The sequence below is a fragment of the Channa argus genome, chromosome 14, assembly GCF_033026475.1.
Source record: "Channa argus isolate prfri chromosome 14, Channa argus male v1.0, whole genome shotgun sequence".
In the NCBI taxonomy this organism is placed as follows: domain Eukaryota; kingdom Metazoa; phylum Chordata; class Actinopteri; order Anabantiformes; family Channidae; genus Channa; species Channa argus.
Genome location: NC_090210.1, coordinates 26,233,429 through 26,259,932, shown reverse-complemented (window position 1 = coordinate 26,259,932; position 26,504 = coordinate 26,233,429). Strand labels below are relative to the sequence as shown.

The 26,504-nt window shown below is 40.8% G+C and overlaps 3 protein-coding genes across 9 annotated transcripts; all 3 read right to left on the bottom strand.

Annotated features, from left to right (window-relative positions):
• Positions 1-256: 256 nt before the first annotated feature.
• Positions 257-7,525, bottom strand: cdyl (chromodomain protein, Y-like). Of its 2 annotated transcripts, none has more exons than XM_067473779.1 (7): positions 7,315-7,525; positions 5,846-6,578; positions 4,965-5,221; positions 4,467-4,639; positions 4,169-4,379; positions 2,969-3,112; positions 257-2,886 (listed from the first exon to the last, which is right to left on the bottom strand). In XM_067473779.1, the coding sequence occupies exons 1-7, from the start codon at positions 7,336-7,338 to the stop codon at positions 2,728-2,730; spliced, it is 1,701 nt and encodes a 566-aa protein (XP_067329880.1). In that variant the 5' UTR covers positions 7,339-7,525; the 3' UTR covers positions 257-2,727. The 2 variants fall into 2 exon arrangements, with proteins under 2 accessions (XP_067329880.1, XP_067329881.1); XM_067473780.1 differs by having other exon boundaries at positions 7,219-7,352.
• Positions 7,526-7,709: 184 nt separating this feature from the next.
• On the bottom strand, positions 7,710-19,743 carry LOC137098045 (protein disulfide-isomerase tmx3a-like). 2 transcript variants are annotated; one of them, XM_067473792.1, is made up of 15 exons: positions 17,858-19,743; positions 17,531-17,573; positions 17,264-17,387; positions 16,490-16,535; positions 16,288-16,368; positions 16,108-16,207; positions 15,922-15,999; positions 15,059-15,125; positions 12,019-12,117; positions 11,579-11,636; positions 11,435-11,488; positions 11,284-11,340; positions 10,223-10,352; positions 10,079-10,147; positions 7,710-9,996 (listed from the first exon to the last, which is right to left on the bottom strand). In XM_067473792.1, the coding sequence occupies exons 1-15, from the start codon at positions 17,902-17,904 to the stop codon at positions 9,802-9,804; spliced, it is 1,248 nt and encodes a 415-aa protein (XP_067329893.1). In that variant the 5' UTR covers positions 17,905-19,743; the 3' UTR covers positions 7,710-9,801. The 2 variants fall into 2 exon arrangements, with proteins under 2 accessions (XP_067329893.1, XP_067329892.1); XM_067473791.1 differs by having other exon boundaries at positions 10,079-10,352.
• Positions 19,744-19,891: 148 nt separating this feature from the next.
• On the bottom strand, positions 19,892-25,324 carry si:dkey-154p10.3 (zinc finger protein 84). Of its 5 annotated transcripts, XM_067473787.1 has the most exons (9): positions 24,828-25,324; positions 24,622-24,718; positions 23,249-23,314; positions 21,855-22,482; positions 21,701-21,761; positions 21,248-21,361; positions 20,905-21,038; positions 20,339-20,462; positions 19,892-20,185 (listed from the first exon to the last, which is right to left on the bottom strand). In XM_067473787.1, the coding sequence occupies exons 2-9, from the start codon at positions 24,697-24,699 to the stop codon at positions 20,011-20,013; spliced, it is 1,380 nt and encodes a 459-aa protein (XP_067329888.1). In that variant the 5' UTR covers positions 24,700-24,718; positions 24,828-25,324; the 3' UTR covers positions 19,892-20,010. The 5 variants fall into 5 exon arrangements, with proteins under 5 accessions (XP_067329888.1, XP_067329887.1, XP_067329883.1 ...); XM_067473786.1 differs by lacking the exon at positions 24,828-25,324 and having other exon boundaries at positions 24,592-24,714; XM_067473782.1 differs by lacking the exon at positions 24,828-25,324 and having other exon boundaries at positions 22,825-23,314; positions 24,622-24,695.
• Between the last annotated feature and the right edge of the window lie 1,180 nt (positions 25,325-26,504).

The window sequence follows — 26,504 nt, the reverse complement described above, 5'->3', positions numbered from 1 at the left end:
GAACAAATATTACATTTTTTGATCAGTTTTAACTGACTTCTACTGGTCTTTCTAACTTCTACTGTTTTTTTCTGACAAAGAATTCCTGTTTTTTTAACTTGGAGCTAAAGGGCCAGTTTATTCATCAGCTGATATTTATTTAGTTCATAACTAAACAAAACAGTGAAAATATAAAAAATTTATTTAGTTGTTTTTCTGTTTAGCAATTTTTCATCATAAAAATGAACAAGGAGAAAACCTGATCTTTACTGTAATATTCAGAGTGTCAAAATATTTTTAATTTACTGGGTTTAATACATTTTATCTAATATCTTTACAAAAAGTTAAAACAAGCCCTAACAGTGAAAATGGAGCCAACTTAATTGTTTTGGTTTATGTGCAGACCAGTCCGCATAAAGACTGGAAACAGCTAACTAGCTTAGCTTTACGACTCTAAACAGCAGGTTAGCTTAACATGAATTATAGGTTGATCCACTGGTCAGTCTGTATTCCCTCCATATTCACTTATCCACTACTGCTTATATAATGTTCACTGAGTGGTTCATTCAATAGTGAGCATTCAGTTAAGATTTCAGACCCTTACTAACCATTGCATCAGTTCTAAAACCTGTGTGAGTTAAGTTCTGGTAATTTTCTCTTCTCTAAGAGCATTGCATTGTGGGACTGTTACCAGATAGTAGTGTACATGCCTTGAACACTTTCTTTCTGTTCCATTGTTGAGGTTTTAAGTGCACTATTTAAGCAATGGATTTACTCATTCAGACACTACTACAAATAACCCAAGAAAATATAGAGTACAGGTTGCTTTTAGACACAGTCACTATTTCCAGTCTTTACGCTAACCTGCTTTAAACTAACCTGTTGTTTTTGGTTTTTACACTAAGCTAACTAGCAGCTAGCTGTAAAAGCCAAGTACAACTACAGTAAAAAAAACGACTCAATGAAGTGATAGGATCCATGTTTGGTTTGACACGTGACAGTACCCCTGCTCTGCAGGCTGCAGCTGAACCATAAAAAGGTCAAAGGTCTGTTCATTTCCTGTTTCTGCTCCGGTTTAATCCAACATAGAGAAATTTATCAAAATTCTGGGGGAATATCAGAGGAACACTTCCATTTGAAGGAATACTCCACTATTTAATTTAAATCATCTGTGTCAGAAGAAGGGCCCAGGATGTTTAGCCCAGGTTTGCATAAATGTTATGCACTTATATAGCGCTTTTCTACCTTTTGGTCAAAAACTGCTTCTCATTCACCCATTCGCACTCATACTCACACACCGAAGGAGGAGCTGCCATGCAGCTGGCCAACACTCAATTAAATTGGGGTCAGTGTCTTGCTTAAGGACAATTCGACATGTGACTGTAGGAGCCGGGGATCAAACCAACTATTGTGGGATTGGTAGACAGTCGTCCATAAAGCCTTGCAACTGGGGAAGTTTTAAAGTTAGCACAAAGCCTAGAAACAGGGACAAACAAGTAGCTGTCTGATTAGGTTACTATTTTAAGATTCCAGTATAGAAACTCCATTATAAATCTGCTTCTTTAGGTCATTACCAAAAGTCACTATTAAACCATAGTAACCACTAATTTCTTGACCTTTTGATTGCCAGATCTTATCCTTTCAGGGGCATTTCAAACAATGCCCTCAGTTCCATCAGACAGGGATGCTTTTTTGTTATTCATCAGCAAATCTGTGAAAATTGTAAGTTAAAAGTAAGCAGCATCTAGAGATGTTAACCCAGGATGAAACCCTGTGGAACTATAACAGGAGATAACTGAAGATAAGCCCATTCTGATAACCCTAAATATAATTTAAGAGTACAATAAGCAACATAACCCAGCACTAGCATGACAGGAGTCCACTCTGCTTCACAGACTTCCACTCCCTGCTCTGCTATGCTCTTTTACCATCTGTTATATTCCACCACACTGCTTGTTAGGTATTATACATTATAAAATTACAATAAATAAGCTTTAAGCAGAAATCATTAAAATTCTCTGATGGTGAGATGGGTGAATCTCCGTACATAGTCAGTGGGTTTCTGTAAAACTGACAGGAAGCACTCGCAGCACCTCTTTGCAGTAAGTTATAGGAGGAAAAAATAAGTTAGACTGCAGCTTGACAATGATCAAGTGTCAATCAAGATGTACATTTCAGAATTTTCTTAAGACTGTGTGATCTTAGTCTTACAAAAATTCTATTATATTCATTGGTTATTATGTTGTGAGCAGTGACTAATGTCCATCATTACATCTGGAGCTTTACAGGGTTCTGAGTTAAAACTGCTCATATCAGCAGGAAACTTTGAACTAATAAAAACACAATTAAAGGTGATACAAAGTGCTATGTCTGCTTATCAGACCAGAGTGAGGGGAAAACTAACTGAACAGAAGTGCTCAGAGTTTTAACAACTTCTCACTGAATCTCACTGAATGTTTGCCAAGTTTAAGAAAACAACGGATTTGCGGAGGAAATTCTGTACTGGGAGTTCATTAAAATTACCTAAGTTAAGGCTGCTCTCAGGCTTTATGCTACGCTAGGCTAACATTTACCCATCCTGGACCTATCAGCTGAACACAAAGAACCAGAGAATTTAAAGGTTTTTAATGTTCGTTTGGAATCATAACTTAAAGTTTAACGAAGGAAACTTTTATATTTCCTTTCAAATTCAGTATCTGCTCCGTCACTGAACTAGACACAGGTCCAGTTGTTCGCCTGGTCCAGGTTCTAGCAGAGCTCGTTTCCCCTCTGCAGGTACTGCAGGATGGAGTCTGTTCCTTGTGATGAGCCCCAGATTCTCTTCAGGGCTTCACACTCACGCTCATTGGCTTGCTCCAGACCACTGCGGCTGGTGTTCCTCATCAGGGCTTTGGACTCACGCAGAACCTAAAGAACACAAAGTGGAACCAGATGTAAACAAAACACAGAGGAGCAGTTCTGTTCTTTTATGTTTAAAATAAACACTGACCACTGAGTCGACTGCCACCAGCTCTCTGATTCGTAGCGTCACTTCCTGTGTGAATGTTCCTGGCCACAGAACCTGAGACACCAACCCTTTAGAACATGCCTCCTGGGCAGTCAGCTTCCTGCAGCTCAGCAGCAGCTCATTGGCCTGGAAGAGAACATAAGTGTTAAAGAACATGTAGAACCCAGAACATCAGCTCAACTCAGAACCTCATTTATGGAAAAGCTTATGGAGAGCTTTAAAAAACTTTATTATTTAATTTAGCCTGGAAGAAAACAGTATAGTTAAATTTGACATAACCTAAAAAACTTAACTTATACATTAAGTACATGAAGCTGTGAGTTAACAGTTAATAAATTAAAGCTACAATATCTAACATTTGGGAATCCAGGTAGCTGTAGCATGAAACTCAAACTCATTCATTCCAGAGTGTGAAACACTAACACTGTCAGAAACACTGATGTTTCCTACATGTGCATCTGCCCTTATATGTCACCATGTGACACACAAGGACTGACCTCTGACTGGTGAGAGAATATCAGAGAATATCTGTGTACACAGTGTTTCCCCTACATTTGTACAACCCTCACCGCCCCACCATGCTTACACATCAAGCTAAAAATATTTTTTTATACCTAATGCTGTTACGCTCACGACCAATCCACTTCTTTTTAATGTCTTGCAGGTTGTTACTAAGGGATCTGAGAGCCATTCTTGAAAATGTTGTGCCCAAATTTCACTGCCTGTCCTACATGCACTGGACTCCCTTATTTACTTGAAGAATGAGAACCAGCTGCTACAAAGAGACAGACATTTTTGACTTACTAAAGGACATATGATTCGTCCATTGCTGTCCTTAAATGCACAATTTAATTGTCCCCTCTTTGCCACCTCAGTGAGAGCGAGAGCAGCCAAAGGTGCTGCATGAGAAATAAATACCCAAATTTTATTTGTGTGGGCGGAAAACCTTTATTATCCCCTTGCCACCGTGCCTGAAACATTTTCTAGGGGAAACACTGGTACTACTGCCAGAGCTTTTCTTTTGTAGGAGAATCCAACCTAGCTCTCCACATTATGATACAGAGCATATCTAAAAAAAATGTTTTTTATCTTTAAGTGGCAACAAAACTGAAGTAAATTTAGCTGTACCATACATGAAGTGAAAAATAAGTTAATCAAAGATAAATAAAGTAGTAGATTGACCGAGGCAAGGCCCATGATGCGGGGGAAGGTAAAGGATGAGCAGGCGTCAGGCGTTTGGCCATATGACATGTACGGTGTCTGGAACCAGGCCTTCTCATTGGCCCACACCACGTCACAGAGCGGTAGGATGGCAGCACCAAGGCCCAGTGCTGGCCCATTCACTGCTGCCACAATGGGTTTTCTGAACTGGATAAAAGTGTTGACGAAGGTCCTAAGAGAGAAGATTTAAAGGTCAGAAGTCAACATTCACAGACGATGTCACATCGGGCTGCCATTGTAATCCCACAGGGCGTGGTACCTGATAGTTTCGGCCATCTTGATGCTTTCCTTTTTTCTGTCATCTGTAAGGCGTCTGATGAAGTACAGGAAGTCAAGCCCACAGCAGAAAACATTGCCAACAGCACCAAGCAACACTAGCTTACTGTCGTCAGATGCTGCTGTTGCCATGGCACTCTGGATCTCCTTCATCACCTAAGGACAAACATCTTAGTATGCTTGACAACAGGTCAGTAACCATGACAACAGCCCTGCAGCGAAGCTAAAATCACAAAAGCAAAATGGTGATGAAGAAGTAGTGAAGTTGAAGTGAGGGTAAAATGGTAAACGTATAGTAGTAAAGGTAACGTTATCAAATGGTGAAATTAAAGTGGTGAAGGTGGAGTTAATGTGGTAGAGATGAATCGGTGAACATGGAGTTGAAATACGAAGGATGATTTGGTGAGGCTGAAGTGGTAAGAATTAAAGACAAGTTAACAATGGATGGAGAGGTGAGGGTGATATGGGGGCATGGCCTCACCTCTGGGTTGAGTGTGTTGTTCTCTGAGCTCTTGGTGGACAGCAGGATGTGGGTAAAACCATCTTGCTTCTTTACCACAATGTCCCGGTACCGGTAGGCGCTCTCAGTCTGACGAACGCTGAACCTCAGACGCTTATCAAAAGCTGAACGTTCCTCCAAACGACGTTTCCCTGTTGCACTAGTTGCTCCAGCAGCAGCAGTCTGCACACCTGACATTCCGTTGGAAGCAAGAGGTAACTCTCTCAACGCTGAGTTACCTGGAGGAGATTACACAAACATTAGTGGTCTGGAATCTGGATCTTTAGTCTTTCAACAAACTAATCATATATGAAATTTGAAAGATACAGTAATTCTCCACAATGTTACACACATAAAGGTAAAGCATGTTTTTGGAAGTTTGACAGTAATTTAATGAAATTTTTTATATGTGCTTTCTGTAAGATAAAGTTGGCCCTGACGTTGGTTCCACTCCACATCTTTCTCTGCATAATGAATTTAACTGTAATCATAATCCCACAGATATTTATGTTATGTTTATTATGTCTCAGAATGTGGCTGCATCCTGTTTGTAGTCCCCCCCAACCACCCCCCTTTATAGCAGTTTTTCTTTTACTTTTAATTCACTCCTGTCTATTCCCTTTACACTACATATAATCTGCTCCTTCTGTCTCTGCAGAATTTGTGTAATTATTGTACTTTCTGTGCTTTATACTAACATTGGATGACAGTGATTTCCACAAACTTGTTACTTGGTGAGGAAATAAATGTTTTAGATCTATGAGTAAACCAGAATGAAAGCTTAAACAAAAAAGTGACAAAGAAGAGACAGATTCAGACTGTCCAGGGACATAGTTAAACTCAAATGCGTGCTAATTAATCACCTGTACCGCTGAGGGAACGCATGGCAGCAGGTGTAATGGGGACTTGGGGTGGGGCCAAGGGGTTCTGGCTGCGAGGTCTGGTCCCCATGCGAGCCCTCTCTTCTCCGGGCCCCAGCTGAATCCCTGTGGGTTTCTCAAGTAGAGCAACTTCAGGTGGGACCAGGTGAGCCTCCTGACCTCCAGCTTCAAGGCTGTGAGCCGCTTCACTGGGAGACTCATCTGCATCTAGGCGATTGTTCATGGGACTCTTTGGCACAAGGATCTTGATCCCACTCTTGGATAGATCCACACTGCGACGAACAGAGCCAGCCAGAGCTGTTGACATTAGGCTGCTGCCGAATCTGTCGGGCAGTGGGGGCTGAGGGGAGCTGATGGAAACTGGAGGGGTGAGTGTGGCAAGGGACAGGTGAAGCGGACTGGCAGGAGGTTTCACCTGGATGGAGTCTCCACCTGTGCTGATGTCACTCCGAGCTGGAGTGGTGGGTGGTAATCTGCAAGGCAGTCTGTGGACAGAGACACTGTGGAGGCTGGTTGAGCTGCGAGTGGAGCGCAGTAACGTGGTGTCTCTCTGCCGCTCTGCAAACTGACGATTAAACTCATGGACATAGATCATACAGGTGGACAAGTGACTCTCAGGCTCCCAGGTATCCCCTTCTGAACCATAACCTCTCCATCTGACCAGATACTCTACCTTCCCTTTCTTGTTCTTCCTCTTGTCTACGATCCTCTCTACCTGCAGAGGAGCAAGAGCACTGGTAACTCACATTGAATAGAAGAACTTAAATTAAAAATCAACTCTATTACAAGATTACAAAGAGCTCTGATGCAGCAACTAAGCATTTTACTGCTCTGTTTAAAGATGCCTAATGAGGCATGAAATAAAATAACTACACAGATCTCATAAGCCAATCTGTTGTCAATTTTTTGCATTCTTTCATTTTGGTAAATGTGTTGGTGTAAAAACTGGATAATTTTGATTGAACCAAAAGGAGTATAAAGTTTAGTCTTAAAACAGATATTATTAAAATTAAATATAATAAATAAAGGTTATCATTAATTTTCCTCAATCAGCAGACTGATAAATGTGAGCCCAATGACTCAATAAAACACAAGGAAAGTTTGAAACTTCACTAGAAACTATTTAATGAACGGGTCAGAAAAAAAACCTGAAATTGCACAAACTATGTGAGACACATTTGGACAGTCTGAATTAGCTAACAACCAGCTAACAGGCAGCTAATTCTGAGCTAACAAGCTTGGTGCTCATTCTGCGGCTAACTATAGAAGCTAACTCGGCTGTAGATTCTCATCTTGATCAAACCCCCCTGAGAAACTCGGACTCGTGTTAAAATGTCAACTGACTGCTAACTAACCAGATTATTTAACTTTTCGTCCGGTTCTTTTTTAAAGTTTACGAAGTTAAACTTTGAACTCTGCCGTTAGCCGTCGTTAGCGTTAAGTCACATCACCTCGTAGAACTCCTCCGTAGCCATGGAGACTGTGCGCGTGCACGAGCAGCTTCTAGAAGCTTCTTCAGGTGAGCAGCAACACGAGAGACAGGTGAACCCTCGGTGCTCCTCACCTGCCACTTGTCTGTGTTATTACAACCAGCAGGTTGGTTAGTTTTTTCAGTTAACTAGCTATTAGCCGTTAGCTGTTAGCACACAACCAGATCCATCGAAACATCCGGTCTGACTGTCCAACCTACAAAATAAAAGTCCCCCGACCGGTGGTTTATGAATCTTTTACTATAAAATCCCATTATTCATTCCGCAGTAATTATGCAACTAAACTATTTGAACTGGAGGTTAGGGAATAATTGAATGCAATATATGCAAGGTTTTTACAGAAAGAGACTATCCCAGTCAAACATATGTTTGCGCATACATTAAGTACTTTATTTCAATTAAGAAGAAAATATTATTTTCATGCCAAATCAACATGCGGACAATGATCCGCTGTGGCGACCCTGAACTCATGGTATAAGCCAAAAGTACAAAAAAAAAAAATTAAATATCCTTTAATCAGTGCCTGCACAAAAATCCTTGAAACATTCTTAATATGTTGCTAATATATTACTGATTTGCTCATTTTGCCGAGGCTTAAACTGCATGATATTTAAACTGCAAACACCATGACAAACATCAAAATCCTCAATGCAACAAATTAAGTTGTTCCTTATACCCCATTAAAAATAGCTTAATGTATTTCAGTTTATAAACGTTTTGTGTTTGTCATGGTAAACCTGTTTAATAAAGAAATACCATTAGTGAATACATAATAAAACCTCAAACTACTTAACAAGTTACTTAACCTAATTCAAACCAAAATCCCATTAGCTTCATAACAACTTAAACTCTTCAAAACCCGCCAAAAACCTCAAAACCATAACTACCCTCTGAGTTATACAACATTTTCCATCCATATATCCAATATCTGTAACCTCTTGGCACAGGGGTTATAGCAGTTGTCCACCAACCTACAGAGATGTGGGTTTGATCCCCGGCTCCCTCCGCACTGTGTCAAAGTGTTCTTAAGGAAGACACTAAACCCCAACTTAGTTACTTCCACTGAGCATAGGCCAGGTGTGTGAGTGCAAATGAGAAGTGCATTGAGTACCAATAGGTGCAGATAGGCTGTAGTCTATCCTAGCTGTCAGATGTGGGGTATGTTCTGGACAGGTCTCCACTCTGTCTCAGGGCCAACACTTTGAGACAGACACAAATTCCCCTTCACATTCAGACCTACAGTTAATTTAGAGTCACAAATTAACCTGACATGCATGTCTTTGGACTGTGGGGGGAACTGAAGGAAACCTATGCAAGCAAGGGGAGAACATGCAAACTACACATAGAGGGGCTGCAGCTGGCCCAGTGATTCAAATGGTGACCTTCTAGCTGTGAGGCAGTAGCACTGAGCACTGCATCATCATGCTGCCCTATATACAGTAATTTTCATTTTGCATAAAGATGATGACATATAGATAGTTTAAAATAATTGATTATTGAATTAGCTGAAATACAAGAGCTGGTCTTTGTTTTTTTGGTAATTTTTTTTTCATTATTTTCTTTTAAAACTGTAATATTGTAACGGCCCGGCAAGTGGGTTAGAGTGGGGGCTGGCTGGCACAATGAGCCACGGGGAATTATGGGTAAAAGCCATGTGAATAGTTCTCTGTGTTTAAAGTGTTTAATGTGCATGATTTGTGTTAGGATCAGTGTTATTAGGTGCGTTCAGACATGTTTGGTTTTGTTCTGTTATACATGGTGTATGTGTTGGCTGGCACTGTTAGGGAGATTGCTTGGTATAGGAGTCGCCATCACCAACCAACATCACTCTTCCGCCTGCTATTTTTGACAATTCTATCCCATGTTAGCATGCTAACGCCTAAGCTAGCTGCTTAGTTTAGCCAAGGAAGTTAGAGTTAGGATTAGCATTCAGCTTTGCCGCCTCCCACAGTTAGCTCCCATTAGCCGTGGATCGCTACAATATAAACCTTTTGCACCTGTCATGTGTTGAGAATCATCAGTTCTCTTCATGGATAAGAAAGAAAACATGACATGAAGACTAAATAAATATAAGCAAAATCAAATAGAAGTTAGTGATGTTTGAGTGTTTTAACCTCAGTGCAACCACTGAACTCATGCTCAGACAACAGGTGGGAAACTAGACTGTAGTCATGTTTTATTTTAATGACTTTCTGGAATTTCAAGTCCTGAGCTAAATTTGGAAGAAAACTGCAGTGTGAAGCTCAAAAAGCAAAGTCAGGGTTTTTATTACTGGAGATAACTTTAAGATAATCTTTTCTTATATTATATATTCTTTTCTTATACCACAGGTAAGGTTGGAAATTTGTAATTTATTACTAGTCAGGATCTAATAATGCCATGTTGTGATTGACAGTAAAGATTAATTTCATTGTCTGAATACACTTAGCCCTTGTGATCCTAAACACTTCAGTCGGACTTTTTGTCGGTCGGACTTTTGCGGTGCTGCAGTGATGGAGCCAATAGTGCGATGCCTTCTTCAGTATCATCTTCATTGATCAACATGGGCCGGGCCTTACAGCAGAGGTAGCAGAAGATGGCCACAAAAGTTAGCGGGAATCCAACCAAGAAGCAGCCGAGCAGTGGAGCCTGGCTGAACACCGGCTGGACAGATGGAGAAAACAGAGGTCAGAGATCACATAGATAAAGACGAAACAGAAACACAAGAGATTGTGACAAGACTTACCGTCAGTGTGACTTTCACATTGTAAAATAAACGTCTGATACGCTGAATTAAGCCATTTCCTCCATGACACTGAAAACAGTCAAGGTAAGATTTCATTGTAAGATCAAGCTGCTGTTGTAGGCCTCTGCACCTGATCAGACTCACGTGGATGCTGCCGTCCAAAACCCCATTCAGGAAGTCCAGCAAATGGCGCTCTGTCTTGAGAGTGCTAGTGGGCAGGAAGTAGCCATCGTTGGACAGATTTACCACGAGCAACAATGGCAAAATCACCTCTCTGACAATGAACACCAGAAGGAAATGGACTAAGAAAATCAGATCTGAATTTCAGTTCAACACAGAGAAACTAATGAGCCTCACCTACCACAGAGGATAGTGACAAAATGTTATTACAGGCGATAACAGCTTACTGATAACTCTGGGCCTCATCCCTTAGCATTTTTTAAATAATTTGCAAATATTTTACAAACCTTGTGGTCTTCTAAAATGAAAAAATGCTACAGTAACACTTCAGTTCAGTGAACCACTTCTCCATCAGCAACCACCACAACAAGACGGTGTGCGTCCTAACCACTCCTGGCACTGGACAGCTGACTCACTCAGCTCAGATAACTCTGAACAAGTCTGTCCTCTAGAAGACAAGTGTCCATCTTATGTTTGAGATTAAGATACTATTCTTTTCTTTTTTCATACGTGTATATGTAGTGTATTTCCACAGATTTAAAATCACTTTCTTTTTGCTGCATCGATTGTGAGGCAGTGTTCACATGAATACATGTTTGTGTGTGTTATTTCACATCCATTCCCAACACTACTAAATACAACAGTTCATTTGCTGCTGACCTCCTGCACATTTTTGTATTACATATTACTAAAGATTTTCTGCTTTTAAATTTCATGTTGCCCTTCTTGACTTTCTCAGCATTTCCTCCAGTTTCTGTGTGAAGTTCCTGGTTGTGTACATGGTCTGCAGCCCTTCAATGGGGTGGCTATTATGCATGTTAATAGGAACGACTACAATGCGCTTTCAACTTACAAGGACAACTGGATTCATTACAGCAAGAAGGAAAGTGCAAACAATTTCTACAGTTTAAGAACATGTCATGATTCCATCAAAGATTTTTCTTAAGAATTAATTTAAGGAAAACTTAGATATTGGTAGACATTGATATTGGTAAATGAAGCCCTTTAACATTAAACCAATTTACCCCATCACTAGTCCGTTGATGTAGTCATTTCCCTCCATGAAACCGAAGTAGAAGTTTCTGAAACAGACATGGGTTCAGATTTTAGGTCATCTTTGGTCTCACCACTTTGTATTTCAGAATAAAAGCCTTTGTTTTGTGACAGATTTCTGACCTGCTTAAAGTTTCTCTCTGTCCTGCTGCCACTTTCTCCAACAGACCTTTATACCTCAAAAGGTGACAGAAAACGCATCACAGAAAGGTTGAAACCAATCAGATGAGGGCACAGTGTTTATGGATAGATGATAGCTGCAGTTACCTCAAACTTTGTTCACACAGGTTTTTCTCCTCCACCAGGACCAACACCACCAGTTTACCTGCAGGAGGGAGCCAGGGTCACATCACCTGCAACTGTAGTTCCTCTACCATCTACCAAATGTTACTATGATTAAACTCTGACCACACCAATGTTAATGAGAAAAACTTCCATCTCTGTAATTATGAAATTAAGCTTCTTTTTATCAGACAGACATTTCAGCAGCTACACAGTCAGCCTGTAGATGTTACCTTCTAAAGGCTCCTTACAACCTACTCTGTCTGCTCTCCATAGCCACACTGAAATCAATGTTTGTTTTATTCCAGGGGCAAATGTTATAGATAATATTAAAATAAAACTTCCTGTCATGTGAGATTGAGTCTTTCACAATAAAGGTTCCGTTGTTCTGATGTTTACCCGTGTCTCAGGTATGTAGCTGTTACCTGACTCTCCCATGGCATACAGAGTGTAGCTGTCGATCTTAGAGTAGTTGGGGAACCGTTCTCTGTTGATCCACAACTTCAGGTCTCCATCCTGTTCCTCTGAAAGACAATTTAAAAATTCATATCGGTTCTCTGAGTCTACCTGAAGACTTGTCAGACCACCAGGAGATCGAATGTCATTAGTCATTATAATATAATGAGTCATTCAATTGGTTTAATTTAAATTGACTAAATATCATGCTTTAATCCTTGATTTAATCTCAACCCAACCTATCCCTGCAGAAGTACTTGGCCTGATGCCACACTCTCCTTCCCTGATACCTTAATTGCTTTCCTACAACTGTCACACAGCACCAACCAATACCTTTATACTTTCAAAAATTGGAACATTTCAGCTGCTGTCAGTTGTTTCACAACAACTAAACTGCAAACGTGATTAGTTTTTCCATAGGAATGTTACTTCAACCAAATTACATTTCCTGTGAACATAATGTGAACATGTTGAAATGTAACGTAATGTAAATGTAAAGACACGTTTAAGCATATACAGGTAGGGCTCGTCTAATATCTGATGATAAACTCACTCTATATTTGTTCATCCAAGATGAGCAGATTGTTTCTCACCTCCCCCCTTGACAAAAAGCATGGTCAGGACAAGCATATGATCAGCTGTTAGTGGTCATGATGGTGATGTAATCATGTGGAGCTCTGGATAAGACACTGGGAACAGTATTAGATTTGCCTTTCCTGTAGTCCACTGTGAATGTGAATTCCTGCAGCGCCAGGGCCCAATAGGCGAGCTGTGTACTGGGTCCACCGTCAGTGTAAAGCAGAAAAGAGAGTTTAAAGTTAGGATGGTCCAGTATGGGTGGTGAGACCAAGCTTGTCTTGAGAGGTTCTGGATTCCAGCTGAACTTGGCATCTTTGTGCTTCAGTGCTTCAGGGGGTCCACCATATGGGAAAAGTTGGGGATCAATTGATGACCTCTGAGCTGCCTTCAGGTTAGTGAGTACTGGGAAATCCTCAACTTATTAAATTTTCTCTGGGTCCATCTATATACCTGCAGTAGAGAAATGGGTGTCCCAGGAAATTGAAGTAGGTTTAAAAGACTTTTCATTTGTTCATGTCAACAATCAACCATTTAAACAGCCTGGAGATCCTTGAAGTGCTGCTCTATTATGGTAAGTGGATGATTAAATGTTGTCTAGATAGAAAAAGCAGGTCCTGCCTTTCAGTCCTCCCAGTTATCTTCTGTGAGGGATTTGTAGGAAGGACCCAAGGGTAACTGAGGGCTGAACTGAGTAACAGCCAGGCAGCCCAACAGTTTAACAGGCAGATAAAAAGATTAAGATCAGGTGATCAGGAAATCTAATAAAATGCATTAACTAAAAGAGGGTACAGACAGCAGGACAAAATAATGATTATTGGTAAAACACAGAGACAGTAAGGGAACTTCACAATCTGGGATGGAGGAACACGACCAGCTGAGTTACACAAAACTAATGATCAGGGGTAACAGTCCATGGACACTAAGGCAGAGTAGACAGTTCAGAGTGAAAGAGGGGAGATGACCCAGGAGTGTGGGACAGGAGTGAGCTGAGAATACAGGAATGGAGAGGTAGATTCGAAAGGTGGCAAAGAGACAATCAAGATATAAAGAGATGAGGAACCGAACCAGTGAAAACCAACAGACGTTCAACAGATCAGGCTGTAGCAATAGAGGGAGTAAATAAGTGTACAGCGGAGTGGATGACAGACAAACAAGACGAACCAGAGTAAAGTGAATGAGGTAGCAGTAAAGAGGGTAAAATACAGCAAGAAACTGATTGACAAATGATAACTGGCAGGTAAGGGGTTCAGGCAGGACTGGGTGATGGCAGGGAGAGCTAGGGAACCTAAGGAAAGAGTAGGCGTGAGTATATGGAGACACCGTGGTGTCTACAACTGGTAGCAGGGAGAGAGACAGAGGTATGTAGAAAGTAAAAGAAAAGCATGACCAAGAATGAAACAAGGAGACCGAGAGAATAGAACCAGGGCCAAGAAGCCATGGCGGCAGCACTAAAAGATTCAGGGATCATGACATCTCCATTGGCTTCTGGGGTCAAAAAACCCTAAACTGGTGGAGACCAAAGGGGCAGGTGACTGGACCACGAATACTGCCAGTAGCCACTGTTGAGGTCAATGGTGGAGAAGACATCAGATCCAGCTAAAGAGTCTTGGATTTCCTGTATAGCAGATCACAATGACAGGTTGTATGTAGTTGACAAAAAACCTTGCCTTCCTGTCCTTTTTAGGGCTGAAAACCACTAGAGATGCCCAAGAAGAAGAAGAGGGTTCGATGGCATCAGATTGGAGTTATGCTGGGGAGACTCAGTATGACTTCTGCTTTATGTGGGTGGATGAATTACACCAAAGCCAGTCCATCTGAGGAGATTGTGTACATCTTTTTTTCTAAAGCAATATTTTTTCCAGTGGAGGTTGGTTAGTGCACTTGGGACTTTTGGTCAAAGGAGTTGTGAAGTAAATGCTTTACAATGCCAACTGAAGGTCTGAGTAGGTCTCATAATTGTTGGATTAGGAGGTGGATGTAGGTTGGGGGTGGACTAGTGACAGATTGGGATTGGTTAGTGTTATTCACCATTTTTCTCCACTGTTCTATAGTATGAGCTGAATGCAGTTTTACATTTGACTTCCACCAAATACTCAGTACCTATACGCAAAGTCCTGCATACTTTCATAATCTCTTTTCACACAAGTCCTAATCAGTTCCTCCAGTTCATCCATGTAATCCTCTCAAAAGACAACTAATAGAAATTTATTGTTTAAAGGCATTAACTGCCACATGGTATGTAAGAGTAGATCTGAGATCCTGGATCTTAGAGGCCTACTTCACAACCAATGCAGAGATTTTAGAATTCTAAGCTGGTAACCATGTCTGTTGTCATGTTAACAGGTCTACCTGTGTTCACAAGTAGAAAAAAAGCTCCACAACTGAACTGACATTTATGTAGTACAGACAAAATTCAGGATCCTGTCTCACCGCTGTAGGTGAAGAATGTCCCATCTTTAAAAACAACTACAGCTGGCAGAGATGGCAGAGACACAGCCTGAAACACAGACAGGGATGGGGTCCAGGTTTAAGGTTAGAAATAATCTCCAGGTCTAAATACAGAAGACAGGTTTAGTTCTACAAACAGCTCGGGTTTTGGTCTGCAGATAAAGATCAGATCCTTGTCTACAGAAAGAGAGATGGTTTGCATCTAAGGACAGAGATTATAATCAGTGTCTACAGACACAAAGGAGGTCTTAGTCTAAGAAGAGACATCAGGTCCAGGAGCAGGAAACCAGCTTTAGGAAGGATTTTAAACCCTTGTATGATCTGTGTCTCAACACAAAATGTTACTCTGGAGGTCTACAGAGAGTTCCCTAGACTACATGTCTCCATTTTGTCCTGAGTGAACTGTGGGACCCTTTATTCACAGGTCTGTAACATTCTAATATATGTCTAAACAGTTCAGTTTCCCACATGTGGACTTCTAGACTCGAGTTCTGGACTCATCTCAAAGTGGATGAAACAGACCTCAGTTTAGAGCTACAGCAGGGTGTCTAAAAAGTTTTGTAATTAACAGATCTCATTTATTATTTTAATTTGTAAATTTTCACTAACTTGGTTAATCTCCAGTTAAACCTTTAGCACAAAACACATTGAAGATGTGATCATCTCCTCTGAGACCCGGTTCTCTGGTTTAACTCTCGCTGTCACTGAGTCAGCTGCCCTCTACTACTGCCTACTGTCCGTTATTCTCCTGTATTATACTGTCCTCTAATCTATGGTGCTCTGTTTTCTACTGCCCTTTACTGCCCTCTATTGATCGTTTATGTCCCCTGTTGTGTGTGTTAAACCTTTGGCAGGATGTCTCTGGCAGCAGAGAAGAAGTATGTGTGGATGATCAGCTCCTCAGCTGCAGTTGTGTAGTTTCCCTGAAAAGACATCAGACAGAGGACAGCGGTCATACGTCCTCCAGAGGTCATAGGTCAGTTTGTTTGAATTGTTAGCTTGGGTTTTAATTCAGGTTCAGGCATGTGTACCTTAAGAGATGACGTGGCTCCAACATAAACAAACAAGACATTGTGCTGGATCATTGCATGTTGGAAAAGCTGCAGGCTGCTTAAGGATCGAACAAGTGGCCTGAACAAGATGTTGTCACATCGTCAGAATAAATTGTTCACATTATTCGCCTGTTTCACATCAGATCAACGTTACCTTACCCTTCAACTCGATCAACAAAATCCAGTATCCCCTCTTTGGTTCTGGGTCCCGAATAATTATATTTAACATCTTTTTTCAACCTTAAAACAGAACAGATGTTAAATGTCTGCATACGCTTAAGAACAGTTCAGTTCTCAGAAATTATTTTTTTGGTTTAGTTCACAGGTTTGACTTGCATGTGAAGGCCACAGTGTCACTTACATGAGGATGGCAGGATAATTTCTGACCCTAAACTCTTTGGCCAAACCTGCAGAAAAAACATCAACTGTGAATAATGTAATTAAAATCCTTAGTATGACAGTAAGTATTAAATATTCTTTTGAACAAAGTCAAATATAAAATGACTTCCTTTTCACTCCTATGTGCGACAGCAAGTCAGTAACCAGGTTAGTGAATTTACAATTTTGGGAAAAGTTAACTTAATTAAGGTGAAACTGAAGCATTCAGACTGAAAATCATTGTGACGAAGAGTTCATGCTGCTGAGTGGGGTCTAGGATTTCACACTGAACCAGTAACTGTTTTTTATTAGTCAACATCTAACCGAGACTGACAGTTTATTTAACTTTTATTGCAGACATATATTATTGATTCACAGGGGGCCTTGTGGTAGATCAGTGGTAGAGTATTGGGTTGGGATGCAGAAGGCTGCATGTTCAAATGAGGAATGTGGCAGGAAGGGCTTCCAGCGTAAAAAAAAAACTCATGCCAAATCAATGTCTAGAACACATCCTGATGTGGCAACCCCTAAGGGGACAAGCTGAAAACCATTGAACTTGAATATTAATCCACAGTGATGATGGTTTCATTAGTTTAATCTGAAACAGCTGATTTATTTACAGTTAGGTTATTTACCACAATGCTTATTATTTTATGGTGCTTCTGTGTCCTGCTGTATTTATACTTGTATTTTTTCATTTCATACTGTGACTTATGGTGTTGCACTGACATACTTTTATTTTGGTAGTGTGACTGACCAGTGTTGATGGTAGCATCTGATTTGCCCACATTGACCGGGGAACCAAGACTCTTCAGTTCTGATCCAATCTGATGCCAAACTGGATCCAGCTGTTTACATAATCTACACCAAGGGGCATAAAACTGCACCAAGTGCACATTATGCAAATTAGACTCACAGCAAAGAGAATACTTACAGTACATACTGTACACAGAGTGAAATTACTTTGAAAATATTAAGACAAAAACATTGGGAAAATGTGTAATAATTATAGATTAAATCTCACTTTAATGAGCCAGATGTCATCGGCTGCTTTCATCTCCATGAAGCTGTAAAACAATCAAACTATTAATTTGGTGAATCTCAGAAGAAACACATATGATATGTAGATGAAAAAATCTTTAGCAGCAACAAGAAGAAATGATTTCTTATGAAGAAATCAGTAAATCAAATAAATAAATAATTTGATATGATTTTTATTTCTTATTGTAAAAACACAATATTAAATATAATACAAAATAAGAACATTTATTTAATACAAACATGAATCTAATTAAAACATTCAAATGAAATAAAAAGAAATAGTGTAAAACATGGTGACATCTGTACTCACGAGTCGCTGAGCTCCTCCACAAAGGCAGACGCTGATGAAAACAGCATCACTGACAAACAGTAAATGAAATAAATCAGCACAATATAATCAAACTAACAACAAACAATAAATAAGAAAATAAACTAACTTAAATAGGTGACATGGTTCTAATTAAAAACTGCATTTTTTAATCAGTATTTTAGGAATGAAACTGGGATCATAAACTCATCATCTTTCAGATGTTAACCCTCTGTTTTCCTGAAGCTCCAGAATCAGTCTGAGAATGTTCATGTTCAGAACATGTAAAAAATGAGTGACATACCTGAGAGCAGGACTGGGTTCATCTTGAGACCCATATTGACTGATGTAGGAGATGAATTGCACAGAGCTAAGTGTGTTAGCAGATTAGCCCTCAAAGTTAATCTGAGGGATTAACAGGTTGCATTCAATCCACTACAACTTTATAGACAACTACAACAAGACAGAAAACGCTGAGGATATTCACTAAACTAAAATGTTGCTGCATGCTGTGTCTGAATAGAGAGGAGTTCAGTCCCAGGGATTACCCTTGGGCAGGCTGAAGGTCTGGGCAACAGACAGGGGAGATTCCTTTGTCCAGAGCACTTATAAAGCGCTTTCAACTGCTTTCCATAAACCCATTAACACCACCAATCTTACACACTGATACTGATACTGTTCTTAGCCCATAGGAAGATATGGAAGAGTTCTGTCTTCAACAGTCTATTGAATATTCAGAGTGTGCACAGATTGGGAGCTTCCTGTGGAAAGACTGAGCCGAAGAGTTTTGTGTGGGATGTTTTGCTGTGGAATGAAGGGACCACCAGACACTGTTCACTGGCAGAGCACAAAGGGAGGGAGGGATTTTAGACCTGGATGAGGGAGTTCAGATAGGAAGGTGCTGTCCAGTTTCAAAGCTCTGTCTCTGTAGGAGAGAGTCAAGAGTTTTTAACCTGATGAAGCCAGTGCAGAGATCTGAAGACTGGTGTGACATGTGTTGTTTTTGGCTGATTAAGGATCAGATGTGCTGCTAAATTTTGGATCATCTGAAAGTTTGATTGTGCTGCTGGTAGCCCCTATCTGCAGAAGATCACAGTTGTCAAGATGAGATATGAGCAGCCCCTGCACAATGAGTTGGGTTGTATATTCAGAAAGGTTGGGTCTGGTCTTTCTGATGATGTAGATGTAAAGCCTGCTGCTGGAGAGATGGAGTTGTGGTAGGTAAAGCTCAGTTGGTCATTGATGATGATCCCCAGATATCTGGCAGACTTGGTGGAAACAGTCACTTAAGACCCAATGTTGATACTGATCTTGTGTTGTGTTGTGTTGAAACAGGCAGAAATGTGTGATGAGACAGTGGTTAACCAGTCGAAAGGATACAAAGAGCTGTGTGTCGTGTAATGGAAATTCAAGTATGAATTTTTTTAATTAATATGTTAATGCTCTGTCTGTAGAAGTACTCAAGGTCAGCTATACTGATTACAAAGGTTTGTTTGATCAGAAATTGCCAAATTTGCCTGTTTTGAGCATAAGAATGATAGAAAAAGATAGAACCCAGTTTTGGTATAGATAGAAAAAAGAGGACCAAGATGTCTTGCAAGAGTCAGAGATATGTCTACGCCTTAGATTCAAACCAAATTCTTTATAGCATCAGTTTACGATCGAAACAGCCGTCAAGAACCAATGTTTTGAATGTTTCTTGTTACTTCTCTTAATCTGCATGATCCTACAAAATGTGTGTGCATAATACACCCTCTTCAAAAACTGTAGTTCAATGTGGTACTTGTTCCACTACTTCCAAACATAGACAATTTAAACAGTGTGTAGTTGTGACAGAGCTTAAATTTAAAAAAATATCAGCTTAATTCAATCAGATCAAAACGTCTTGAAATCGCTGGTTACAAACATAGGTGTATTATTTTTGTATCTGACCATAGCGTATTTATCAAGCTGTATATCAAATCACTTGAGAATTATTCTTAACTCCTTGTAGAATCTACTTACCCTCAGTTTCAGGCAAAAAACAAACCCATTAAATCATCTTATTTTTATTTTATTTTAAAAATCAGCAGAAAATAGAACCTTCAGCAAAATTTCTGTTAAAAGTGAATAAATAAATCTAGGCTATGTAGTCCCACCCACGTTTAACAGTCCAATTAGAGCATCCGATCAGCTGTGATGTCAACTGTGATGTTACAGTGGGCGTGGTGCCTTCGGATGTGTCTCAGCAGTAACTGACGGTCAGGACTCGAGTACTCGCACTCTTGGCAAAAAAATGCCTCAGCCGTGTGGTGACGGCGAGCATGGAGGTCCAAACTCTTCTTCTGGATACTGGCACAGAAAGACAGCATGTTAATGACGGCAACCAGCAATAATCCTACAGCCAGCCATAGTAGAGAAACAAACACCACATTGTGAATTTCCCCTTGGGTTGAATACAGTATCTATGATTCCCTACCAAGACGAGTGTGTCAGATGTGTTACCTGCTGTAATCACAGTGCTGACACCTGTACGGTTTCTCCTGACTGTGAGTTCTGCTGTGTCTGAGCAGAGAGCTGCGATCGATGGAAGCATAGGAACACTCAGCACACCTGTATGGCTTCTCACCTGAAGACACACAACACAGTTAGTCAGGTGTGTGTGTGTTCCCTGTGTGAATCCTCAGGTGTGAGCATTTCCCCATTTTAAAAACACACTTTAGATGCAGGTGCTGGACTAGTGCTACAGTTGGTTCAGAGTCGGCTCAACTTGGGAACCTTCTAAGAATGACTTTGCTTTTCCACAGGATGGAGATCCACTGTGGAGCCACATCATTTCCACAGCCACACTAACACTATGAACAACAACAAGCATATTACTATGTCTCTTTACAAATGTTGCTCTTGCCTACATTAGCATGTAAACACCACTGGTCAAATGCAAATCCACCATGATTGTTATTCTTCGCAATTATGTGAACCATAATTGACCCCTGTCTCTGAACCAGCACTGGAACTGAATTGGACATGAAAAAAAGGTTTGTGTTAACTCTCAGGTATGAGTGCGTTACCTGTATGAGTCCTTAGGTGTTGCAGCAGTGAAGCTTTCAGTCTGCTGCTGTAGGGACAGTGCGAACAGGTAAATGGTTTATCTCCTCCATGCACGCCGAGGTGACGCCTCAGAGTGAGCTTAGAAGAGAATTTCCTGTGAACAAAATACATCACAACCAATTACAGCCCTGCACCAGGTAACACACATTTCACATACATGGATAAACTTCATGTTACAGTAAGTTTCGGGCACATTGTTAGATTGTCCCTGTTGTGTTCTGTGGCTGGTCACTTTATCAAAATGGCAAAGCCCTGACACACTTGTTCATGAGTGGAGTCAAAGATTATGGTTAATGTAGTCACCTATGACACAGTGAGCAGTAAAAACCTGTCTCTTCAAGCTCTTCTTCTTTCTTTCTTCTGGTCGTCTTGTCTATGATGCTCTGCAGTGAACCAGTTTGAGCGCAACTGGTCTGACTAGGAACAAGCAGAAATACTAGTATCTGAATAGCTGCTGGACATCTGACTTATCAAACCTCAAATTAATTAAACACAAAACATTACACATTCAATTTCATTAGATTTCATTGATAATGTTTGATATTTCGGGACTGGTGATTTTGAGGATGTTTTGACATCACTTTAATAATTCTTAAACTTTTGTTTTTGGAGAATTGTGATAATATGAAAATGTAATAAATTATTATTATATTATTTTGTAAAATTCAGCTAAGAACTGAAAATTTTCAAGGGTTGTTTAAAAGAATTTAATATTTTTTTAAACCTTTTCCTAATAATGGTCTGACTTTTGTCTACCTATTTGAATGCTCTGTCTTCCTCCCCGCAGCTTTTTCATTTACCCGGCCCCTCAATTTGTCTGGAAGAAACAAACAATTTTCAATGTTATTATAATTAGTTGTGCTGTTACTGATTATAGATAAGGATAAACTGTATTTGAAGACGCACTGACCTGAGTACTCAGTGTGTTGATGTGTTTGTTGATGAGCCTTTTGTGATGCTGCATTCCTGAATATTTTCCAACAGACAGGACAACTAAATGGCCTCGACACTGCTGCCACCACTTTCTTCTTTTTCTTCTTCTTCTGGTCGTCTGGTTTCTGGTCCATCCTCCTCTTCCTGCTCTTGCAGTGACTCCTCCAGTGAGGTTCCAGCTCTTCCCAGCTGTCGGCCTTCCAGCTACAGCAGATGCAGCTGAAGCCACCAGCCGCATGGTGGGACCGGATGTGGACGTTCAGCAGCCGCCTGGGCGTCAGTAGAGAACACAGGAGACATGGCAGCTTCCCTCTGCTGGAGGAGGTCTTTCTGTTTTCTGTAATGCTTTGCCTCAGATTGTGGGGCTGCGAAAGGTGAGAGGGGTGTTCAAGTGGAGCGGGATTTTGGACGGTGTGGGAGGGGGCAGCAGGTGGAGGTAGGGGAGGTTTAGTGGCTGAGATGCGACACAGCCCCAGACTCATGAGGTGAGCAGACTGAGCCATCTCCTCCTGGGTGGCAGGGGGGTCAATGGAACAGGACAGATCCACAGACCCACCCTTCAGAGGGAAGATGGAGGACTCCTCTTCTTCAAACAGGGTGCTGACCTGGAGAAAACAGAAGTGTGAGAAACAAGATTTTATGTCTCCAAACATCCAAAGAGAGACAGATGTCCTCATACAGTACATACAGTGGTTCTAATCCAAGTCTCAGATGTGACAGAGCCACACATTCCTGAAGAGTTTTAACTCAGTTTGTACTTTAGATGCTACTGAACAATTCAGGACTCTGCTGGATTATGTCACTATCACATCCAAGGAACAGTTTCATAATAAACTATTATATTTGACCATCATAAACGCATATTCTCCATTTTTCTCACAGAAACTGAATCTTTCTTTGGACTGTGGACCTCTGTATGTATGGCCTGTACGCATCAGGTGTGTCACCTCACAGGTGTGCGCAACCTGCAGCACTCCCTCAGTGTTGAGGTCGCAGGTGGGTGGGCTCATGTTATCCAGCATGTTGTAGAGCAGGAACTCCTCATCTTCGTCACTCTGCTTTGACTGTCCATTCAGATCCAACTGGTCCAGTTCCGCCTCCTCTCCACCCTCAGACCTGCCACCTCTGTCTGCCTCCCCCAGGTAAGTGAGGACGGGGGTGCGGTGTTGAACCAGCAGGTGGCTGCTGATGGAGGCCTTGAGGCTGCAGGTGAACTGACAGAGTTTACAACGATAAAACTCCACCAGGAATGCTTCCACAAGCCCCCCCGACAGACCCTCTACCTCCCCACTGTATAGACTGGAGCTCACAGTCCCCCCGACCACTTGCAGAGTCACTGGGCTGATGTCATGATAACGCTGCTTCACTGACCTCATCATCCCTTCGTTGTCCCCCAATTGGACACCTGAATCCAGGTGAAGCTGTGACCTTTGACCCCTGTAGGAAAAAGATCCAGACAGGAAATTATCACCAGAGAAACTTCCCTTATCAGCAAACTATCATAAAATACTTCTTCACAACTTTGCTGAGAGTTACCAAAAACAAAAATGTGATCGCACAAATTAAAGGATTCTTAATAAAGGGTTAAAGGATCTCTCATTCAACCTTTTCACTGAACTTTTACAATATTTGTTCTGCGTAAGCGTTGTTGGACAAAACCTAGTTATGCATATACAAGGCAGAAAAATCTGTTCTCCAGGAGAAATCTAACTGGGGAAACCAGGTTTCCCTAATCCCCTACCCCGATTCCAGAAACCAGCTTTCCAGTTTATATGACAGTTGAGACACACTCTTTAAGCTGAAAGGTCAATGTAATCTGTTTACAGATAAATGCTCTGATTGTCACTGGATAGCCAGGGCGTGTTTACAAAGACACAAACTAGTTGTCAGTATATAGTCTCTACCAAGCCTGTAGTTCTGAGTTAAGCTCTCATTTACATTGGCTGTTGCAACTTGAGACTTGCTTTCCAGAGTTTTTGAACCACTATGTATTAACGTTCCATTAATTACATAGTTGGTTAACCTGCTCATATGTTGTGGAGGAAATACTCAGATCCTTTACTTAATTAAACTTTACAGTTTAGTACTAGTATCATATTGTTTTATCTTATTGAGAACAAACTAGTATGTACAATCCTCCATATTCCTGCTCTGAAGAAACTGTGGGTTCAGCTGCTCTTAACAATGGTATTAAAGTCCAGTAATGAAGGAATTACTCAGGGTTTTCCCTTGAATAACACGTACTATATCACAATGTGAAAACACAACGAGTCTTGCATTTCAAGTAGAAGTCTGTAGTTCTATTTAAGACAATAAGGTAAAAGTACTCACGGCACAAACATGTGATATTACTTATGACATTGTTAAATTTTAGTATTACCATACATATTGTGTCAGTTTAACATTTAAATATTAAAAGTAAAATTAGATACTCTTATGACTTTAATTAACTCTAAAGTGTAATCAGAGATATCTCTCTTATTATTCCATGAGAACAGGTAAAACCGATAGAAGCCAGCAGCAGCTGCTGGATGTAGGTTTGTCTGCTGTGTTCACACAGACTAGTGAATTTGTAAAAGCTAACAGTGTTAGCAGGAGCTAATGAGACAGTTTGTTTAAAACTAAGTGTTTAATCTGTTTAGTTAAGCACCACGTTAGATGTAACAGCAACGTGTCGAATACAACTTTTCGACTTTTAAATAATAAAAAGTCACCTGGAGCTCAATCCTGTGCTGTTTACTTACGCTTACGCTTCCGCTTCTTCTTCTTCTGCTAGTTTTTCTTCTGCTGGTTTTTCTTCTTCTTCTTCGGCTTGACGTCATGCCTGACCTCTATCGCCACCTGAAGGAAAAGAGATAATGAGATAAAGATAATGAAAGACACAATGAAAAAGTTGTCACACACAGTTTCTCACTCATATCTGTAATAAATAAATAATAAATAACTATACCATTATTATACTGTATCATTAAGTGGGCGTAGTAGGTGAGTCCAGCCAATGAGGACATAGCAGATTAGTTGGTGAGTGGCTGGGGGTGTGGGAAGGTGAGCTCAGAAGGTGTCTGGCAGTTGAGTGGGGAAGTGGGAGAGAATAGCTGATGGGTATTCAGGTGGGAGAGTGGGTGATTAGAAGGAGCTGGGGGGATACACAGGGACTCCAAATACACACAAGGTGCCCTGTCAGAGACAGGGACTGAGCCAACAAGGTAATGTGAGATGGGTCAAGAATGAGTCACACAGAACATCCATAAAACAGAATGATCCACAATCCAAACTGTTTGTCCTCTCCAACTAACCATCAAAGGTCCCTTTACTTCACAGCTGATGGATGGAGTTGACAGGTGAACACAGAGTGTGTTGTGGTTTTAGATACAATTATATAAAAACAAATTAGTCAAAGTTGTCAAATTCCGCCTAGGCTGTTTTAATCCACTGGCACATTCTGGGATCATCCTCAGTATTTCAGTTGTGCCGTGATCTGCTCCAAAACCAACATACGTCCTGACTGTCTCCTATGAGCTCTGAGGGTTTGGGAAGGGGACGATGAGGCTGCACCATGGCTCTGTGTTTATTAAGCAAAAAGGGTCAAATTGAATGAGCACAGAAACAATATCACAGCAGATTGTGGACATTAATGATTTAATATGAAACAAAATGAAACCTGTGGGAAGGAGCATCTTAAAAGCCGGCTTTACTTCAAAACTTTACCATCTGTGATGTCTTTAATTACCTCACTGTGTTATCATGAGCATAGCCCTCAATACATAGGGAGCATGGGTCTTTTATTGTCTCCTGATTGATCAAATCCAAATCCATCTATAATCACACAGTCACAAATAAAACACCACGTGAAAGCAGCTCATGAGCAACGCTAAACAAAATAAACCAATGTCCCGATCAATCATAAACATATGTTTTCATCCTTTTATGGAAATAAAGTCTGTCGAATAACTTCCACATCGCTGACGTAAAACAACAAGTATCCCTTTTTCATTAGTTGCGAGGGACTCAGTAAGGAAGAGTTTCAAATGTTATGTTCCTAATGGACCTCCGGTCTTCAACACACTCTCCCCAGCGCTGAACAACACTGGCTTACAGAGTTCAGGTGAGCAGCACCAGGCACCGGTTTAGCAGGTCAGGTATCCAGCAACAGTGCATTCACTCGCAGAGGCCAGAGGCCAAGAATCCAAGAACCCGGTTCTGTACTGTGAACGCAGATTGACAAGCGCGTTTTGTCTGCCCCTAAGAGGAAGTGATGTTATTTGCAGTCAGCACACCCGCCAATCATTCATCAATAAAACCGGGGGGAGCCTGGAGGTGTGTGGTTGTGTTGTTATTGGTATGCAAACAAGTGTGTGTATGTGTGTGTGTGTGTATGTGTGTGTGTGTGCAAGCAGAAGGCCGTAACCATGGTAACCAGTAACAGAGAGGACAGGAAAGGGGTCATGTGATTAGGCTGTTATTTTCCTTTTTCTGTCATGACAGGAAACAGAATGTGTCCTCGTTTTACTCACCAGGTGTGGATGAAAATCAGGTCATATAAAACTCTGAGACTGAGGACTTATGGTCCTCAGACTTTCAAAAGTGTGTTTGAAGGTAAAGTCAGAATCAGAGAAAGACTTCATGT

Excerpts from the sequence above, each read along its gene's own strand:
- si:dkey-154p10.3 (XM_067473782.1), bottom strand. The coding sequence starts at position 23,256 with ATGATGAGGTCAGTGAAGCAGCGTTATCATGACATCAGCCCAGTGACT. Across the intron at positions 22,483-22,824 it reads AGGTTGCGCACACCTGTGAG|GTCAGCACCCTGTTTGAAGA; the intron begins GTGACACACCTG and ends TGTTTTCTCCAG. Across the intron at positions 21,762-21,854 it reads TCAACACACTGAGTACTCAG|ACAAATTGAGGGGCCGGGTA; the intron begins GTCAGTGCGTCT and ends TGTTTCTTCCAG.
- cdyl (XM_067473779.1), bottom strand. The coding sequence starts at position 7,338 with ATGGCTACGGAGGAGTTCTACGAG. Across the intron at positions 5,222-5,845 it reads GCGTTCCCTCAGCGGTACAG|GTAACTCAGCGTTGAGAGAG; the intron begins GTGATTAATTAG and ends AATCTCCTCCAG. Across the intron at positions 4,640-4,964 it reads ACAACACACTCAACCCAGAG|GTGATGAAGGAGATCCAGAG; the intron begins GTGAGGCCATGC and ends GTTTGTCCTTAG.
- LOC137098045 (XM_067473791.1), bottom strand. The coding sequence starts at position 17,904 with ATGCTGTTTTCATCAGCGTCTGCCTTTGTGGAGGAGCTCAGCGACTC. Across the intron at positions 17,574-17,857 it reads GTGGAGGAGCTCAGCGACTC|CTTCATGGAGATGAAAGCAG; the intron begins GTGAGTACAGAT and ends ATTGTTTTACAG. Across the intron at positions 11,489-11,578 it reads CTGTGTGAACAAAGTTTGAG|GTATAAAGGTCTGTTGGAGA; the intron begins GTAACTGCAGCT and ends TCACCTTTTGAG.